Below are 22,141 nucleotides of genomic sequence, written 5' to 3'. Positions count from 1 at the left end.
GAATGTAAGACTCTATATTATAAAACAAGGAACCGAAGAAGTTCAAAATCGATTATCAACAAAATATATTCGTACATAACGAAGTACCTAATGCGTAACAGTCAACTTAAACTTGCATTTCTTTTTTCGCAATTTTTAAAAAGCTACTTTCCTCTGAGAAATTTTTAAATAAATTGATTTAATGTAATGGTGACTTCAAGCTTCGATGTCCAAAATCGCAAATGAATAATTTAATATTCAAATAACAAGAATGTGATATTTGGTTTTTTTCTTTTATAGTAATATCGAAATACAGAGGTATTGAAATATTCTAGGTTTGGATGTACAATCAACTTTTTATGAAACTGTTCGGTGATTCTAGCGTTAAAGGAAGACCTTTTTGAAACCATATCCGGCATCCGGCAACTAGTTGCGCGAGATGGTGGCGGGACAGGCGTTTCCTAAATTGTCGTTCAACGATGATCGCGCGATTTGAATAACGCGCGGTTAGGTCGGCTTCCCGTGACAATATTGCCGCGGATTTCCTGCCGACTTTCGCAGAGGATCCCCGGACTCGGTCGGTTGGATGGGTTTCAGTGTCACGCCGTGGGCGATCGTATGCCAGCAGAGTTATTAAACGTGTTCGTTCACGTTCCCCTCGAGCGATTGAGCTTTTCCCCTACCCGTAAAGTCTGCTACATCGCCACCCACATCAGCGCGTCTCACCGTAATGTTGATATTTACGGATGGTGTAAACCTAAAATTGATCTCCGCTCATATTAAGCTACCAACAATCCTTAAATCAGGATGCAGGATGCACAAGGTGTCCCTCTTTGATCCGTAAAAACATTCTTTCCCAAGGATCTATCCGTTATTTAAAAAATGTCTTGAATGTAATTTCTTCTGTTTTGATGAATTTTTTGTAATAAGTATTGCAAATATGTAAAGTAGAAGTCAATACATAGAAAACTTCCGAATAGAGTACGCACAGATAGTTCAATGTGTTCAACTTCGCATAGTGAAATTATAATGGCATTACTTTAGTTGTTTCGATAGAAAAATTGGAAACAGTAGGCTTCACGTAACGAACGCATAATAATCATTCGATTAACCGATTTATTAACCTTTTTTAAATAGAATTCACGTGGCAGGTAGCTTCGCTTAAAATTATCATATATTCTAATTAGAATGAAAAAAGCTGAAAGTTTTTTTCTTGTAATTGAGATTATTTTAAGATAGTCACATTAACGGTAAAGCTAAATTAGTGACCATCAACATTTCGATACATTACTTATTACTTAATGTACGCCTCTAATGACGCAAGTGAATCTACCAAAATTCGTGGTATAAAGAAGTTTCTTCTGTCGAAAGTTTTTTGCCAAGCCAAAGAAGCCTATACAGAAGGATCCTTCTCTGTTCTTAAAGTTACCGAATTTTCCGGCAACTGGTGACCCGGCCTTAGTGCCAATCCTTCTGACCACGGCACAGTCCAATCTCGGCGAGATTCTTGTTAACTTCTGCTTTCATCTTCAAACTTCCGCACGCCGAATTTCATCTCCTGGAGAATGGAAGTAAGATAAACAGGAAACAGGAGAAAAGTCAAGGGGAAACGAAAGGAAAAATATAACCTCATCAGCTGTTACGGTTTGATTCATTTACTCCCTGCAGATGAACAAAGTTTTCCAAACGAAGCACTTGAAAACATAATCGTCCGTGCATATTTCGGTCATCAAATAATATTCCAATGGTTCAAAACGTTCCTCGGTAGGAAGCATTCTCGTAACATCTGCACTGGGTTATTAAAAAAGAAATAGTTCAAACATGTTTTTTTTTTTTTAAAGAGACTGCAGAAATTCTTAAAACCTGCCTCGAATTACAATATACGAAGGCGCTTTTAATGTTTCATTATGAAATCTGAATTAATTAATAGAATTAGAATTTAATATTTGGTACATCGGATTAATGTGGAGTATTTAAAGTGTCAGAGGTGCATCGAAATACTTTTAGTAACTATGAACAAATTGCAATTGCGCTGGAATATTTGCTGAGAAGCGTTTCAAAGTTATTCAGTGCCTCGTATAATTTCTTCTTTAGTACAGTTCCAGTAATAAGATTAGGATTTGAACAACGCGTTCTGCAGATCCAATCTTTAATTTTGAACCACTAATATCGTTAATAATAATATTAAATTCGGAAGCAAAAAATAAACTCAGTATAACATGGTTTTTATGCCTTTAGTTCGATTAAATGAGCAACAATGTTATCTTCCATTATTAACCAAACTATTTATCAGATCAAATTAAATCAGATTTGAGCCTTAACTACTGAGGTGAAAGAAACTCATACCAGTGCTTTATGAAACCAACACGTACTTTAAGGTACAATAAAAGCACTGTTTCGAGAGAATTCGAAAACCCTTGTTTATGATTGTTCCTAATACATGTACCTTCCATATCAATTAGAGGAGAAGAGCAGGTCAACAATATTTATTCTAAACAAACTTGCTCATTAACTTCGAGATTACGTTGTTGATCTCTGGGACCAACATCAATGATTACGGGTTAATCCTATAAATCTGATCTCACAGTTTTGGCTGCATATCGACTCGTTATATCGCCTCGATGGCTATCTAATGGACAAAGCGGGTAACGTAACTTCACACTCGCGGGAGCCGAACTTTCTACGCCTATGGGTTTGAACTTTCCGAGAAGGGTCTTTTTACGACAATGGTCCATTTTTCTCGGGGACGTGTCAGAGAATTTGAGGAAACGATGCCGCGTGAAGCTGTAGAGAAGAAAGCGGCAGCACTGCGCCGCGCCGCTGATATCAGCCCAAAGCTATGGGTTACGTATTTCATGCATGGCGCGACCGGGTGGAGGCAACCTTTTGAGAAGCCGCGTCCAATAGCGAAAGAAGAAAATAAGAATAAGATTTCCCTCGAGGGGATTGCGGGGAAACATCGAAGCACGTATTGCGTGACGCGAGAATTCATCGTGTCCCACTCACGTGCAAACTCTTTTCACCTTCATAGTTACTGTCGTCGCATATTAGCGTATCCGTTGACGCGTTCGCTGGCCGGTCAGCACCTATTGTAACCACTATAACGTCGAAACGACTTATTTCACTTTCCAGTTGAACGTGGCATACGTAAACGTAGGTAGTATATAAGAAATTGGATAAAAATAATAAAATAACGACTTACAATACCTATTTCCAGTTTATTCAAGATTGAGAATTCTTCCCCTACCTCTTTTTTATTCAAGATTGAGAATTTTTCGGTGCATTTTGTGTTTAATTAGTTTCAATTAGACAGTAGAATTTTATTCTTTTGTCTTGCACAAAATTTGTTGCATACTTTTGAGAGAGAAATTTTGATCAAATTTTGTGCAGCTGAACTTCAGTTTCAATTTGGTATGTTGTTTAGTGTCAGTTCTTTTTAATTTGTCTGTGGACACGCATATTTAAGTGAATTTGTAATTTAATTTCAGATTTTTAAATAACTTTTAGTTGCACACACTTGTCGGCTTACATTTCATTTAGAACGTTGAGCGTCCTATTTCCTGTCTCCGTATATCTTGTAAGAGTTCGAACAAAGCTCTCGATCAGAGGTAATAATGGCGACTGTTCGCTACGTGCCTCTCATAAATCCAACGCACAGGTCACTCGATGCTGGTACCCTTATAACATGGCACGTTTGCAACAGGATCTTCCATGTTTCGCTTTAACTATATTCGAAAATTTTCGTTGCTGTGCTTACAATGAATACAGAAAAATGAACAGTTGGATTTCTTCGTAAATGAAGCATTAAGTCTGGAATATTTAAAAAAAAATACAAAGAGAAATATTTTATAGAATTTAATACAATTTCAGTTTTTTTGTGATTTCGTTTTCGATAGCATCCACGAAGGAATTCAGTCTCAATTTTTTAAATTTATTTACAAACGAGCATATTTTGTATAAACGTTCGTTGCCACAATGATTAAATTGTTCACATTTGAAAACGTAATAATTTGTTGATATTAAAATGTTCCATATTCTACGCAATGTACAGTAGACATTGTAATAGATTTGATATTTCTTACTATAAAAAATTCTGAATATCCAAAACGAAAGAATGGAATCTTATTCATCCTGACGTAACGAGTGAACTGCACGTTCTTAGGAAGAACTTCGAAAATGACGTAATTATGGTATCAAGTTATCGAATTACGTCCTCGATGATATTAACTGAACTCCCAGCAGTAATACATCATCAGCTCCCTTGTGCATAATAGGAAATCACCTACCCTATCTGTATTTATGACAGCAGGAATTCTTGGTTCACTCCTGTGTCCTACACTGACGTATTTTATCTGCCACGTCACTGAATCTTTCCTCATTTGCTTCATTGCTAACCAAGTTCAAGCGTGCACCGTCCAATCTGGACATCTTCTTTTCCATGTAAACGTTTACTATCTAAGTAAAAAAAAAAACACCGAACTGAAGCAAACGTATCCTCTTTTCATCAAGACAGGAAGCTTTTTAATGAAGTGACCCAATTTAGGAAAATACAAGCATGTTCGTTATATTTTAAGCTACTCTACTTAGAAATGAAGCATCAGTTCTTCTCTTGGAAGACATAAATTAATATTAAATTATTAGTTCAAGCATGCAAACTGTACATCTATGTTCATTTCGAGACAATATTGAAGATTCTATGAACGATCCCTATGAATTATTATATATATTGTTATTATTATTTTATTAAATTATTCTGAATTGATGTTCACTATGCCACATTAAGTACATTTATTCATCAATAGATTCAAATTGGAAAAGTTCTAAAACAACGATGATGTCTGGCGCGTTTTTTCCAAAACACAAAATTATAAGTGAATTGAAAAAACAGCCTCGTAAAAACCTAGTCCTTAGTTTTCATCTGTTGTCCCTAGAAGAATCATTTTATAGTTATCTCGAATGTGCTCGAGACACGGTGTTATTGCTTTAAAACAGGAAAAGAACAGGAACATCGTTTTTCGTTCTATTTTAAGTACATATATATCCGAAGAACAATTAATCATGAACAGTGAGTTCGTTATGGAATAAATTTACGTGAAACGATACCGAGCCGTGATTAAGAAAGTACGGTGCGAGGTGTGGAATAATTGAGTTGGTGAAAAATGAGAGGCCCTCGTTGCTTTTCTTTCACGTACACGCTTTATCGGAGAAAGAAATTAATAAACAACACAATATGATCCCCACACCACGTAACAACACGTTTTTCTTGAAAACACTGTGCTTGACAGTTTACTGGAAATTATGTATAATATATGTATGCTTTTAATTAATTTCTTGCACTCATTTACTGTTAGATGAAATATTAATTTTATTAAAATATTTAATTAATTCCATTACACTTCGTGGTTCCGTTATCAAATAGAATCAATAGTTCACATAATGAATATTTTAGTTCATAATTAACGTCTATTGATTAATACCAATGTACGAATTGAAAACACAAGATTGAAATCCTTATTTCCACAGCTTGCATTGCACTTAGAATATTAGGATTCATAAAAATATTCACGTCAAAAATAAATGGAATAATATCACATTCCATCGATTTTCATTTTTATGCTTATCTACTATGTACTTACATCATCGAGCTATGCTATCGATTATGTCATTTTATAGATGTCAGCAAAAGACACTGTTCATATTTGGCAACAAACTGTTTTCTTCATATTTCTTTTATCTTGTTAGATCGTCCTATAAGTAAATCGTTTTTTATACTTCTTTTATCTTTATTTAAAAATTGGAATAAACAAAATTTGTTTAATCTAAAATATATTCTCGTCATTGTCCACGATGGTCTTCTATCTTCCAAAATTCAATTGTACATGACGAAAAATACAGAGTGTATGCAATTGAAAAATCGCATTATTTATAGAATAACCCGATATATAAACATTGTACAAGGATCTGTACACGATGTTCCATTCCACAGATCAAATTTCGTGGTTCGCTATGTCAGGCTATCCGTCTCTGGTAGTTAAATTAAATATTTCGTGGATTCCGATGCATACCCGGGATGCATCAAGCAAAATGCATTTCTGAGAAGATTTGAAAGGAGCATGGTTCACCTGAACGTACGGAATGCACTTTTGTCTCGATACTCTCCGCGGTGCAATGAAAATTCGAAAATCAATATATGCTCCGTATCATCACAATGTGCATACCACAGTCCCCGGTGCTCCACTTATTTTTCTCCGCTACATCTGCCCTGTGTCTGCATATGCACATCGAAGGAATATCAGTTCACGTATAAATTCACAGACTTCTTTTAATCGTTCTTCACATGTAGGAACAAATACGTGGTTTAATCAACATCTGATTCTATCCCCTATAAAAATGTAATAGACGAAGAAAACTATTTTTATTATTATTTATTGTTACTATTTTTATTATCAGGAACAAATATATGGTTTGGTCAACAAGCAAGTTGCTTCTGGCTCTATCCCCCTATGAAAAAGTAATAGATACAGAGGATTATTTTTATTATTATTTATTATACTTATAAATTTATTATTATTAATTATATTAGAAATATATACATACATTCATTTATTATTTTTCTGCACAGACACCAAGGACTAACAAACATGTTTTATGGAAAAATCAATTTATGTTACGTCCTTCGAAAAGTTTCTGTAACACTCAAGTTGTTATATCTATATTTAGTAATTAAATATAAATATTCGAAAATTCGAAAAAACAATTCTTTTGTAATTTACATAACTTTGTAAGAATGACTGATACATGCTACGAGTATTAATTAGTAATACTAATTCAACTGTTATTCTTAAAATAGAAATTAGGGGAGGAGTGTAATTATACATTCTTATTGAACAACCCCAATCCAAATAAAGAAACCTTTCACCATTTTTAAGCTTCCGGTTTCAAGCCCAAGATCCGAACAATTGAAAATTCAAGCTTCAATTTCCCAGGCATGCATTTTGAACTCCAGTCATCTGAGCTCCAGTCACACGCAGGCACACACATCGTCAAAAAAACAAAGGGCGATGCTCCCGACATAGGACATCCCTTTTAGCGAGCTGCTGTGATATTTCCAGCCTTATTCTTCGCTATTCTTGTTTTTTTAATAGTCCCGCGTACACTGTTGCTTAGTTATTTTCTGAATTGTTAGTAGGCAATTTTCAAGTATAAACAAAAAACTTATTATTATTAACAATGTTAAAGAAAGAGATTTTACAATAAATATTTGTCGACAATTGTAATTCATTTAAAATTACAAAGAACGTTCAAATATGTCTCCATTATTTTGAATATCGTTTATTATTTATTACAGCATCCAATTATTGTTTAATTCATAATTGACTGAGTGTTTCTTTTAATGTTCTTATATTTATTCGCAATATTCTACAACAAATATTTATACTTATCTCACAATAAATTGGCATTTTATTTTCTTTATTTTTATGAAAATCTACTAATAATAAACGTACATAATACTATTTTTAAAAATAATTGAGAACACTTTGAAAACTGAAAAAATCGTAGCAGAACACTGAAGGGAGAGTCCACGCATGGAGCATCGCCCTTTGTCTTTCGATTGTGTTGTGCGTGTACGTGTCAGTTTTTACTCGATTGACTGAAGTTCAAACAGTGTCTGCCTAAAGTCGATGTATCAATTTTTAATTGCGGCCGCGTCGAAAATGTAACCTCGACTTGAAAAATAATAAATAATTCTTCCAATTATATTTGCATAATGCAGACGTAGTTATTCGAAAGAGACCGAAAAGTTCAAACGTCATTTTTAAAAAACCTCAGAATAATTAAAATTGATTTAAATTTAACGTATTTTCAACATCCTTAGCATTCAAAACTTTTACTCAGTAAAATATTTAAAAAAGTTTAATGAGATAACCAGTTTTGTTAAAATATGATGGAATTCTCATTAGGATATTGTAAATAAATAGCATCCTTTTTGGAATGAAAATCTGCAGACTAGTAACAACAGAAATGTTTTTGAAGTATACACTGGTATAGAAATACCTACGTTTTTCTGAAGAAATTTATACAGCGCACGATAAAATAAAAATAAAGGAATTTCCGGAATACAGTGTTCAGTATAAATGTATTTGCAAATATATTTGTATTAAGATTTTTTTTAATATGAATCTACATTTCTCTACAGAAATGCGATATATTTTATCGTAGTCGCCATAAATTGGCTGCATTCTATTTATCCAACCGGGAATGGACAGTTCTACTCCTGTAACTGGATACAGACCTCGTTCTACTTGTCTGACTAAAGAGAGTCATAATCCACTTGCGTAGCTACAAGCGAGTCACATTTAGCTGCTGTAATAAAGGATACAAGTGTTCCTGTTGTACGATTAGAAATTGTTTTGAAACACTTATTTCATTGCAAAATATTTTTTATATCACTAATAATATCTTACACAACCTTGAAGTTATCATTACAGAATAAATATCGTAAATCTTGGAATTATACAATTATTACATACAGTCAACCAACCATAGCAAACCTTCCAAAAATCTAAAATTTTGAAAAGTAATCATTCTAAACATTTACGAATACTTTTATCCTTAATGCAATCTATTTTGAATATAATAATGAAATTATTATTTTTGGAAGCTTCGCTATGGTAGGCTGACTGTATCAAATAATTCTTCTAATTCCTGTTAAGTCGCTTCACCTTAACACAAACATAATTGTGTACTATATAATTATAACACTTACAGTATAGACACCTTTAATATCATTACAAACTATGTTCAACACAAACAACATTTATACGAGTCAACTGTAATGTTTCCAGCGTATAAAAAGACACATAGCGTGTAAATATATCATAGTTTGCCAAAGAATATTTGTCACGTTGGATTTTTTTTATATTGCCACTCTCTTTTTTAAACTCAACCGGGATCTATTAGTGTCCTGGTAAAGAAAAAGAGACAAAAATGTCACATCGCAAACACATGACTGTGGCGAGCCTATAATATAAGAGTTACCGATCGATGAAACGACGCGGCCACACGATTACCGCGTCATAATGACGCACAATGGCTCGCTAAAATGTCAAAATTGTTCTTCCGAATGTCTCCCTCGAGCGTATATTTTTGATGACGACGAAGCACAAATCGCCCGGGCAAACGCAACATGAACAATGGAAGGTTTCCCCGGCTAGGACAGCGGAACGCGGCCCTTTCAGGCAACGTAGGTCGCGTTTCAATGTTTCAACGGGCCCGCAAATCGAATGCACAAGGCTGTTTGCGCTGCTGCATTAATCGCGGTTAGGTCGATCTCTCCATTCTTCGCGCCCTTCTGGGAACTGCGCGGAGGCTGAAGCGTTGTTGGCACATCTCGGATCTGCACGTCCAATTCTTCCAGTATACATGATGCCGTTGAACACGCTGGAATTTCGATGGGCACACCAGAATTACCCGATTCAATTGCATGATTAATGGTCAATGTAAACCGAGGCTCGAGAAGAAAATTGTCCAAATATATTTGTAATACTCGACCGTATATATTTGGAAGTACAATCTAAGAAGGTAGATTATCGAATTTCAATTTAAAGAAAACTTTGGATAATCTTGATCGTAGAAAATAGATACTAGTTTAGCCAGTTTTGAGCATGTTACATTGACTTTCTTGATTACAGTTAGTTATTGTTTGAAGTTGTTGAGACAGTATGATTGTTTCTAAATTGTACAATAGACACGTTGTTTCGAATAAAAAGATTTATTATTTTATTACATATAATAATATTAATAATAATACCATTGAGTGTTAGTGAAGTTCTTGAATAATGAGTTTGCATTTAGGAATATTTTGTCTTAATAATAAGCGCAATTGTAGCACATTGAATGAAAGTTTACAGCTCCCATGCGAGAAAAATCTACATTGTTTCGTTATAACTAAAAAATGATTGCTCGCATTAGAAAAATACCTCGTTAACAGATGTGAAATATTATTAGGAAGGCCACGCCCAAAATTTCAAGTCAATTAATCCAATGTTTTATGAAAATCACGCACAAAATTCCGTTCGGCCTAACCGGTTTTATAGTTCTAAACTCGATGGAATGCTATAACTCGATAAATTCTTCGAATTTCTGCATAAAACCAGTTTTACAGTGTTCTGGAGATACCAATCGATTAAAATTTTCAAATAATTATATCTCTTTAAATAGCTACACGTACTGCATAAATACTTGTACCATTCGCCTCGAAATTCGTGTTTCCATGTTCCTGGCTCACCAGAGTAATCTCAGAACGAACTTTTTTCCATGAAGCGTCCGTCCCTCGTAAAAAGAAACCACCGTCCAATAAAAACATAAATAATGTCGTTAACTTTAGCGACTGTCAAGCATGAAATTCAATTCCACCCGCAATTCTGCTTTTCGCGTGCTTTGATGTTCTCCGAATATAAATTACTTCGTCTGCTGTCAAAGTAAAAAATACATTTCCAAAATGCGGCTCATCTTTTTTTTCTTTTTTTTTTAGTAGAACATTGCCTGCACACCATTCCACGCGCAAAAAGATTTTTATTGTATTATGCCCGGCAAAGTTTAATTACACACGGGAATCTGAAACGAGTTTCACGGGAGGTACGCACACCGTCACAAGAAAATCTCGCTGTATTTTGTGTGTCACAAGTGATATGCATATGATATGCATGTCATTAGAATTGCAAAGACTTTGGCTGGTCGTGGCGACTCGGATGACGATTCCATGACCTACACACAACACACGATGCGCGTTTCCATGGTTCGCGGCGCAACCTTGTATTCCTTTCGAAACATGTGTCAACAGTTGTTTCCAATGCGAACGAGAAAAAAAAGGAAACCACGTTTTACACTTACGCGATTCTTTGTTTTATTCCTTCGACGTGCATTTCGCTTCGTCGATCTTTCAACGATCGTGAACAGAGATTACTTATTAATCAAGCCTAAATGGTATCGTTGTAGTATCTCACGCAATGTTTCGTATCAACTTTCTCGCTCGAAATTCACGCCGCTGATTCTCTTATTATTACTATTGTACCATTCATTTCCTATTAACTTTAAATGGAACGCTTGTTACAGATATCAATGTTTTACATTCAATCTGAATATTTTAATATTTTGGCCAATGAGATAAATGAAACTGAAATAACGTTGTTGCTTCTACACGAAGATCACGTCGAAGTAAATAAATCGTTGCGATAATAAATTTAATTAGTACAATTACTAAATCCATTCTTCGCGACGGAAGATGTATTTACCGTGGAACGGCACGGTAAATAAAGGTAAAAGGAATAGGCAGTATACTTTACAGAGAGTCAGCCGTGTGCAACGCGTTCAAGTATACTAATTATTGAGAAATAATTAACCTGGATGTGGAAATCTAGGTTAAATGTGCCAGTTTTTATGCGTGCGGCATGCATTATGATTTTATCATAAATATTTATTTAATAATATAAGGTTTCGAAACGGGTGAATTTTAAATTCACGAACGGCGACACGGAGCGGCTCGGCGCGATGTGACTCGCAGGAATACGGAGGGCACACGTATGCACGTTTGCGCGAAACGTTGGAAAATTATTCGCATTGTAGATTACCAGCCATTTCGTTCTATCGAATTTCAATAACCCATGAAAGAAATGACGCAGTGATACCAGACGATACGATGTATATAAAATGGTAATGCTCAAATACCCGTGTTCGATTGCGTCACTTGTATATGATAAGAACGAGAGGTCCTGCGCCATTCTGTCAGCTGACCTGAATTTGATGGTGAAAAGGTTTTACTATGAAAGGAGTAAGATAATGGCTCTATTATCCGCTGTTCGATTTGAATTCGACTAAATCGATCAAAACTAATTTTTTGCTGCCTTATAACGAGTCGGTTCGATTATCGACAAATTCTACTGTAACTGACAAGGAAAGGTATCGAACCCGAAAATTCCAAAAATTATGAAACTTTGTGTAGAAGTAGAGTAAGCTAAGCCATTACAATTTCTTTTCTTGCCGAATTTCACTTTGAAGAAGTGAAACCACCCCTGAAAAAAATGCAATCTTCTTTTCCCCGAGAATTGTTTTGAAAATGGTAAAAGATAACAAAACAAAGTTTCAATGAAAAATACATTGTCCATTCGCGTCTATAAAATTGGAAAATAAAATTTTTCAAAATTCTGAATTTGAATTTTGAATAATTGAAGTTTATTTGTAGGTAGTTCCTTTACAACAATGTTCCATATATAGAAAAAGTCACATTGTCGCCCAGTCAAATGATCGATTATTACAAATTTTAAGGACTAAATATTTCGTAGATATCGTTTTATGTTGTGAGAATAACAAACTGGGTCATAGCAATATCGATATAAAAACCGATTGACTTAAAAATCAATCTGTACGCAGTGTGCTACATGTACACGAGGCACACTCGCTATATTGGAAATGGAGAGCCAATAGAACGGTTCGAGTATTTAATTTCGTTCAGCAAATTTGTTAATTAAATCGCTGCCTTTGCCGCTCACACACGGTTCACATTTCGAAAAATTAGTAGCTTTGTCAAACAATTATCTCCCTTTAATTTCATTTCGCTCTGCGTTGATGTGTTCTAACATTAATATATTCTGGCGTGAAATTTCTTACAACCTAACAATTCAATCTTTAATCACGAAGAAAAAGCTTGTGGTCAAAACTATTTCAACGTTTCATACGCTGACACATTACACAAAATTTAATATTAAATTTTTAATTTCACAATTTTGCTACGTTGAAAAAAACGCAATCGAACACAAAGAGTTAATAAATATAAATATTATCCCATTCTTCCTTGTTAAAATGAAGCATTGTTTTCCTATTATCAACTGTTAATCTTTGCAACAAACTTTTTATAGCGACTACTCATATACAGGAAAATTGCAATAAATGTAAATTATATACTACAGGTATATAAAAGAAAAAAGAATGTTCTAATTGTACTATTCAGAATGTTTTTTAGACTAATAAGGAAACAAAATTCTCCAATTTTACTACTCAGAATGTTTTCTAAAAGAACTTTTAAATTGTTTCCCTTTTTCCAGTGAATCGTTAACGAGAAACTAGATCCAACAAGTCCAGCTGTCGATGAAATCATAGGCCAAGGAATTAATAGTAGCAACCGTTTCGCGCACTACACACGCATATTCGTTTGTTTATTTTACCGGCGAACAGATGAAGAAATTCAAGACCTTTCGTTGGTATCGCGTGCCCAAAGAGTCGATCAACACTCTAACGCGGTTCGCGTGTTCCAATCCTTCCGCACGACATCGGCTTTTCTTTTTTGTGAAATAATGAAACCAGCACGAGCGTGTAGGTACTCGCGTATTCGAACAACTAGCCCCATCAACCGAAACTCACCTACTCACCTATATACTTCACCGAGACGGGGGATACGGGAATTAACATGGCTGGGTCAAGGGTGCAATTTTCCCCAGATTGGTTTTGCAGGATGCTCGCTCCCTTGTACGCCTTTTCCCTGCGTAACTGTACTTTCTTGAAAAACCTTCCTGTCTCGAACATGGTTGCTCATACTTGTTTCTCCTTAATTGTGACCCAGCGTACGCAAATGTGCAGCGGAAGGCAAGGACATTCGTAAGGAAACTTACGATGGAATTGATTATAACCGCCGAACGAACAACTCTCGTTTAATTGATTTCATTGAAGATTTTCTGTTGAACATCGGTATTTTTAACGAAAGTGTCAGAAGACAGCTATTAAAATTTTTACTTAAAATTATTGTCTAAGTTTAATCAGTTTTCTTCTGATAATGATTATAAAATTAACTATGGGCAAAGTTGGTAAGTCAGTTGGGGATTACAGATCTTTGCAAATGATGCTATATCACATTTCAAATGTTTGTTAAAAGTATTTATAATGTACCTTTTTGTATAATCTTGTTGCTTATAATAGTAAATTACTTGTTATAATAAGTTATAGCCGTTTTCCTTTTGAGTCGCGCGCCATATGCATAAGCCTATTTTCAGAAGAGCACTATTTTAGCACTATTTCCTTTAACAGTTTACGAGACACACACGAGCATCTATTTACAGCGTGTATAGCGGTACTCATTAAGCGCAGCTAGAAGAACAATGCTGTCTCGACGAGGAACAAGCCACCCTGGAAATTTTTGTCTTAGTTTTGGTCCTCCTGAAGGTTCATTTCCTTCAGCCTTGGTGTATTTTGAACAGGGACTCGGAAATATCAAAATACCAGAGGGAACACAGCTGATATTATGATTTTTCAATAATTTCAGAATCATTTCACGGACTCCAAGAAAACTGGTCGCATATAAAGCCATTATTACGATTAAAACTCTATCTCATAATTTGAACGTTAATTAAGTAAAATATTTGAAATTGTTTTGAATACTCTTAATTATTCACAAAGCACGTATTTTAACGTAAAAGGAAAACCGTTCCTTTTCCATTCAGTACGATTGAATTTCACCAATTCGGCGGAATGTTCATGTTGAGCATTTATTTTCAAGAGAATTACGTTAATTATAAACCTGTTCTACGTAATATAATTTTAACCAATGACTATTTCGCATAATTAGCTGAATTATTTCGTAACGTTTGTATTCGTACGTGGAACTGTTCGAAAATTTCCCGTGTTCCGTGTAGTACCTGCTTATTTGCTATATAGCAAGCCAAGTAATTCACCGAGGTTGATTGCTCCATAAATACATGCCACTTCAACCCGACGTGAGAAGTTCTATACCATAGTTGATTATAGTGATGACGAATATTAACGTTACGGAATGTTGATCGTACAAGCGTACGACATAAGTCACGCTCTCGAATGTTCGAACACCCCATAAAATCATATTAGTTTTACACACATTACGTTTTACATGTATCCAAATGTTACACTTACAGATTCCACATAAATGGTAAATTCGGTAAAAGAAAAATATTGATGAAAATATACAAATTTATTCCATCAAATAGGAAATGAAACTGTGAAATGCTTGATAATTAAAAAATAATATTTTTGAAAATTCAATTGTAAAGGAACAGTATTTTGTCCTATTTCTAATAGGAACAACAATATTTATGTAAAAGCATACACGCGTAAATTATGTTTCTCGTGAAAAGCATCAATCAATGACAATAAAATCTTCTGAAATATAAGCATAATTGTTCACTGGTATTCATTGAAATTCAAATAGGAGATCCTTGAAATATGTTGAAAGTCTCGGAATACGTTTGTACGAGCAGGGTGTATAAGTTAGAGAAAGTAATTTAAAACTGTCGAAGAAACAGCAAGAATAATTTCTTTCTATCTCTGTACAGAATATAATGTTGTTCATAATAGCCTCGAGAAGACATTAATCATATATATGTACAGAGTGTAGGTACCTCGCAAAATAGATCACTTAATTATCCAACGGTAAACTAAAAGTCTTTTGTGTACAGAAATAGAACAAGAGTTTTTTATAAATGCTGTTTTTTTAGCTTTTCTTTTAATATGTTAAAACCTTTTTCTATTTCACGTTATTATTAACATTATTGTGCAAATTAACATGTTTGTTATTGCAGCAAATGCTTCACACGATCACTCATGCTTTAAAGATGCAGATAGAAGAACAAGTAATTTGCAAATTTTTCTTCTGATACCAACTTTCATAATGTATGTAAATGCATCTAATTATTATCTAATTGCAGCTAGCAAATTCAATTCAGTTGTATTATTAATAATAAAATAAAATAAAATAAAATCGAAGTCTAAACACTTTTGGAAATTGGTATAAAAAGAAATGTCGCAAATATCTTGGTAGTATATCTGCACCTTAAAACGAACAATGGCTGATAACATATGTAGCTCTTTCAATAGTTTCGGGTTTAATGTCAGCATAAAATCTAATTATACGGTTATACTTTCCGTCGTGGTAGGTCGTTCTCCGTACAAATGATATTTGAACATTTGATCAAATAGCGATGAGCTGTAACAATGTAGGATCCTGCAGTCTGTTTCTTTGAGACACAGTAGCCATTCATCACGAATGAAAATCAGTTTAATTTCTTCCAGCTTTGAATAATGCATAATATACCATCTTCTAAAAAAGGTATTCAACTTTGTCTATTTGGTTATCCCATAAATAATGTAGTTTTTTTAACTCTTACTTATTTTTGAAAATTAAGAGTACTAAAACTTTCTCGAATTTAATTATGATATGTAGATAGACAATCCATAGATAATGCAAGAGAATATATTTTAGATCAAACAAAGTTTAGTTTATCGCAGTGTTTAAAAATAAACAATGTGTACGGGTATCGCATTATTAATTTGATGATCCGATAAAAATACACAAAGAAACCTTAAAATGAACCGAATAAAATAATATACGTAAAAAATCATCATCTTTGTCTCTTGAGATCAATCTGATCATAATGTGAGACTCTTTTCTGTACTATCAATAGTATTAATAAGGTATTTTAGTGTTCTGTTTCATATTGCACACCCTGTACACAGTATGAGAAAGACGAATAAATGGAAAACTGATGGAAACAAAGAAATCCAAAGAAATATGCTAATTAATATTTAGAAACAATGGTAACGAAAGTGCAGGATGGTCGATGTAATTGAAATCACTTAAATGGAATCATAAATGTTACCGGGAAGTGGTTTGAACCGATATTGAGTACTTTAAAGTATTCCACTTAATGGATTGATTCCATTATGCATCGGCCGTCGTCGAAAAAAAACGCAATTATTCTTCCGATATGGAAGTAACTCATTCCTTGTAAAAAGCGGTACAAACAAATTCAATTATTTGTTAATCAATGCGTAACTGAAGTCGATACGGGGATGCTGCACGATGTAATTAAATGGGAAGCAAAGGAACAAAGCCTTTTCTTTATGGAATCACGCTTCTTTAATATCATAAAATCAATAATGTTCCTTAGAAATTGTAAACTTCATAAGGAAAAATATTGTACCGTGAAATTTATCTGCAGTTTGTCACAATTATTGGATTTTATAGTCGAAAGACATGATTGTCAATTATTGGTAATATGAAGCGAGATCGTTTCATGAAACTGAGAATTTCAAATAGAATTCTTTGGTTCAAGATATATTTTCTGTAATATCTGTTACTATGGTATTCGATAGAATATAATAAAATATAATATCATCGTCAATTTTTGAATTCGAATTTTCTGTAAGTGAAGCATCAGAGTGAGATAGCTTTAACTTTGATTTTATATATTCTAGATTTGTGTACTTTGCAACGTGTCGGCCCGTTTGAGAGCAACAAGCGGCATTTCCATACCCTTCAATAAGGGTTGTTCAGTGTACCTGCGGGTGACCCATTACATGCGGGCAGTTACCTTGCTTTAACTGAACTGAATAATTGTAAACAATTACGTGGTACGGTAATCATTCTCTAAGGATACCTTCAAACAAACCATTTTTTTACAACTGAATCACATACATTGTGATTCATAGTAATAATACTAAAGTAACTACTAATCTTTCATTTATAAATAACCATTTTATTAGTAATTAATTAGTTGTTAATTATTCACTTATCGAATATAGAAAATACTTTCAATAATGATAACGGTAAATTTAATATTAATAGCGTTCATCTTTTATAGAAAATATTAATATAACAATAAATGTACTTGTTTCTTTAATAAAAGCAAAAAGTTTTAAATTGGAACACCCAAAGGAAGTATTTAATTCTCTCCAGTCCTTGACGAAATTTGTTAACAATATCATAAAAATGTACACTGTTATTTATAATTGATATACATCTGAAAATGTTCGATTCTGTGGTTATGATTCGCAGTTCATTGTCGAATGTTCAGACAGTCGTTTCTACAGCTGAGAATAGAATGATTATGATAAAGTTTGAAAAGGTTAATTAGCAATTTTGAAAATTAAAGATTCTATTTGTCACGTTATAGATTCGTGTACTCACCATTGCATCATGTAATGCGTACTAATGATGTAGACTGGCGATGAAGTTCGATTGGTGTCGGTGCCGTTCAGGCTAATATCTGTCACATTCAGCTCCATTCCTTCAGGCGAAGTCTGCGGTGGCAGTAACTAACAGAGTCACTGACACCTTCCCCTTAATGCTTAGTCATGTTCCGAACATTCTGGAAAAAGTGCAGTAATACACGTTTATAACAGAGTATTATTCAACGAGATATACAGTGTGTCTTAATGCTTCAACCAAAAAGGAGTACAAATCTGCATAAAACAATAAATTGAAAAAGTAAACTGAATCATTGTCATTTGAAAATATCGAAATCACAAAATCGAATTCGAATACGTCCATTTTACAATCAATCAAATGCTGGGAAAATTTGTAGACCGCATTTCATCGAAATGAAGATTTCAAATGAAAAATTTGATTATATATTCTTGACATATTCTTTCTTTGATAGAATCAACTTTTACCCTTTTAATGAAATCTCATTTGAATCAACGTTTCCTATTGCTTTCATTAAAATGCTTATCGTTCAATAAAGTCTTGTATTTTTAATCAAATTTGCTAACAAATATTATGGAAAACGACCTCAGACATTTTTTTCGGATGATTATTACCACCGGAACTCGTGGAAATGTATACCAAACTATAATAACTATATTGAAACACGTAGATAAAATATTTAATGAAAATTCGTAACTTCGTGTAAACGTTTTTTCCCCGATTTAAAAACATTTCTCCGTGCTCAAATGGCGGAACTTTTCGAAGTATCGTTCCCTCGCAGCTTCAGCAACTCGGTGAACGAGAAAGCGTTCGAAAGTAGCATGAATATCAATTAGCTGGATTGGACTGGTTGGTGCTTGGTGTTCATAAATTTCGTTTCATCGATGGATCATACGAATTTATCCCCGCGTTTCTGCAAATATACGAATGACGAACCAAATGATCCGTATTTTAATTATTAAGCTCTATCAAAAGTACGCAATCACGGAATAATATGCCAAGAGAGTGAGGGATCAGTTTTGATAACATATCGATTGCACGGCGAGCTATTACGGAATTAACGAAATTGCTTTTCCATTAATATTATGAATGACGAAAGTGTTGTGAACTGTGCGAAGCCCCGGCAACAGCAGTGATTCCTAATAAAGCTGCTTGTATGAGTCATGATGCCATGTTCGCGTTCGACACAATTTAATGCAGGATATTCGTGCTCGATGGTGAATTTCTTTTTTTGCGGCGGTGAAATCATTAAAGGTCGACAGAAAGAAACGTAGAAGATTTATCGTACAGCCACATCGTCGCAAATGCTTTAATTTATTGTCCTGTCGCAGGCACAAATTTGCATGGTAGAAAGTAATTTTATTAAATTTTCTTTACTTTACTTTTTCTTGTGTATTTACTGTTATTATCCATATACTTTCAATTATTGCCTCGTGTCGCCACATTGCATTTTCAAATAGAGACAGTTCATGATCTTGCTATAAAATGAAACACAGAATATGTAGAAAATTTAATAAATAAAAAATAGCATTTACGAGTACAACTGAGAAATGTGAATACTTGGGAGAGTGTAATTGAATGCATAACTGGAAATGCATTATTTATGAACGCAAACATGAAGAGTGAATTAGTATGCAAATTATATTATAAATACACATTTACATGTTGAACACTAGTTTCGAGGCTCTCCATTTTGAATTTCCATCTGTTTGCAGTATCAGAGTGAAATAAAATGGGAGATGCATATAAATAAGTTATAACATCACACAATTATTATTGTTCGTTAAAATAGTAGAAATCAGATTTGTAAGTTAAACGTGTAGGTACCATGATTAATTTACAGTGTAAGGCTAGGTTTGTGCAGATTGTATTGGTGATTCATTTGATTGAAAAGTTGGCCTCAGGGTTTCTGGAGAGAAACGCATTTTACAGAAACCACAGTTTTTGCTTCACAAGAAAAAAGAATATCACATACAAATTTCATATTTATTGAATAATACGTCAAGCTTTTGAACAATGGGTATTTTACCAATATTTTGATGCGCTATCGGAACATGGGATTGTCTCAATTACTTTCGATTATTAATGCAACTATAAAATGCTTCAAAAATAACAGAAGCCACCATTAACAATAACATCAAAATGAAAAGGGAAAGTACAATTATTTTGATTTCATAGGTTGATTAACATGTCAGTCATAAAATAAAATAAGTCATCAAATAACAAGGTTCATCATTCAAGCTCAAAAATATATTTCTATTGTAACAAAACAAATGTACAACGTATACAAATATAATACGATAGTTACTTAAGTCGTAGAGATATATTATGTAACTAAAACAATCCTCTCTTATATAAAAAATACTATCTAAAATTTCAATCTCATCTGAATTTTTCTCCATGCAAATTCTACAAATACTAATGATTCAGTGCAGCGTATTTAATAATTTCGTCACATTTTCAGTTTACGAGACACTCCCCCATTGTCGACTAAACGGAACACTCTATAAATCAATCTGTCTATAAAAGAAACACTCAGAAACCGGTTTTTTCCTTGAAAATCTCTAATAATTAAAAGCAATGAAACGACACAGAGTCGCCAGCTCTATCGCGTTCATCGTCGTTTTTCATCCCTTTCTCGGTGGTTTTCGGCCTTCGACATTTCGTGCCCCATTTTGCGTCAGCCGAACACAGGAAATATCGTGGACGTCACTGGTCACATGCCTTATCGTCGCGTGTGTCACATTCGTCGTCCGGATGCAAGCGAGCGATGCACGTATTTTTTGCCCCTACGCCCCCACCCGCCTAACATCCTTGCAGATCATACACCATTTCGGGGGTAAGGTTAAACAAGCTTTCGTGACACATGTCGTGCCTCTCCGTGTAGACGATGCGAGACGAAAGGGAGATAATGAAAATGGAACGCGGAGGGAAGACCTTCTCCCTAACGCTGCGAAAATCATAAGGTCCCCGAAGGTTCTCCATTTTGTAGGCTAATATTAACTACAGGATACAGGAGCATTTCATACTTCGATTCCAACGTTATACAAATAGAGGAACAGAATTCATTTACACAAAATTATTTGAAATCTGATCTACATGCTTCGGAGAGTATTCTTCATTGTTAAAAATCTTTATAAATATATTTAACAATGAATACGAGGGAAAAATATAAATACGCGGAAACCCAGAATGTCTGTGGGACAGTATTTGAGCATGCTAAATTTGTGGTTATTTTTCATTAATTTGTGAAATAAAAATCTTTTTGTATAGCAGAGACTACTTGGCAACAAATTGATAACTTTCAATTTTCGTTACGTGAATAATCGAATTTTTGGGCACTGTGCGACGTGTCGAAAATTTCAAAGAGGGCAGAACACGTTCGCGATCGTAACCCCGAAACAGGGATTGCAGAGGTTCCGAAAATGGCTGAAACTGTTACATATTGGTGCCGACTGAAACAATGACGGAAAACCAAAATAAAGACATAATTGTTATTCGATATATCGGCTCCGGTTCCGGTTCTTCAAATATTGGTTCTATAACTGTTATTTGTCGGTTCTGCATTTTACAATAATAAAACGCAATATTATAATAATATTAACGGAATATTAACGAAAATATATGTAAGTAGTGTTCTCTTTAACTATTTTTCATATGTAACATTTAACCTGTTTCTGCGTTACTTTTCCTTCTGGTCTGTTAAAAGTTAATTATTGGAATATATAAATTCAATATTTCATGGAAATTCGTAACTTTATGTAAACCTTTTTTTCCAGTTGAAAAACATTTCCACGTATTGAAATGGCGGAACTTTATAAAACACTCTTCGCCAATTCAATGAACGAGAAAGCGTTCCAAAAGAGCATAAACTTTAACTAGCTCAATCGTATTCGTACTAGTATTCATAAATTTCGTTTCATCGCGAGATTATACCAATTTATTCGTGTATTCCTGAAAATCCACGATGGACTGTCCAAACGAGCTATGTTTTAGTCGCTAAACCAAAAATTACTTCAAAGAATGTCGGGTACTTTCGCGATCTTAAGGCCACGAAAAAGATTCGTGCCTTTCTGGAGGTGAATTAGCCGGATCGGAAGCAGCGAACGTGATTTCGAAACTCCCTGAAAGTCTAACGCGAAAGGATATCGTACCGGT

At 34.1% G+C, this 22,141-nt stretch overlaps 1 protein-coding gene across 3 annotated transcripts in view; it reads right to left on the bottom strand.

Annotated features, from left to right (window-relative positions):
• Positions 1–22,141, bottom strand: part of mAChR-B (muscarinic acetylcholine receptor) — a 71,659-nt gene that overhangs the window by 26,131 nt on the left and 23,387 nt on the right. For all 3 annotated transcript variants that reach the window (XM_076365690.1, XM_031990341.2, XM_031990343.2), the window contains one exon: positions 17,966–18,146. In XM_076365690.1, the coding sequence (XP_076221805.1) occupies positions 17,966–18,063 (98 nt within the window). In that variant the 5' untranslated portion in view covers positions 18,064–18,146. The remainder of the gene's footprint in view (positions 1–17,965; positions 18,147–22,141) is intronic.

This window comes from Nomia melanderi, chromosome 3, assembly GCF_051020985.1.
Source record: "Nomia melanderi isolate GNS246 chromosome 3, iyNomMela1, whole genome shotgun sequence".
Lineage (NCBI taxonomy): Eukaryota > Metazoa > Arthropoda > Insecta > Hymenoptera > Halictidae > Nomia > Nomia melanderi.
This window is presented reverse-complemented; position numbering and strand designations above follow the sequence as displayed.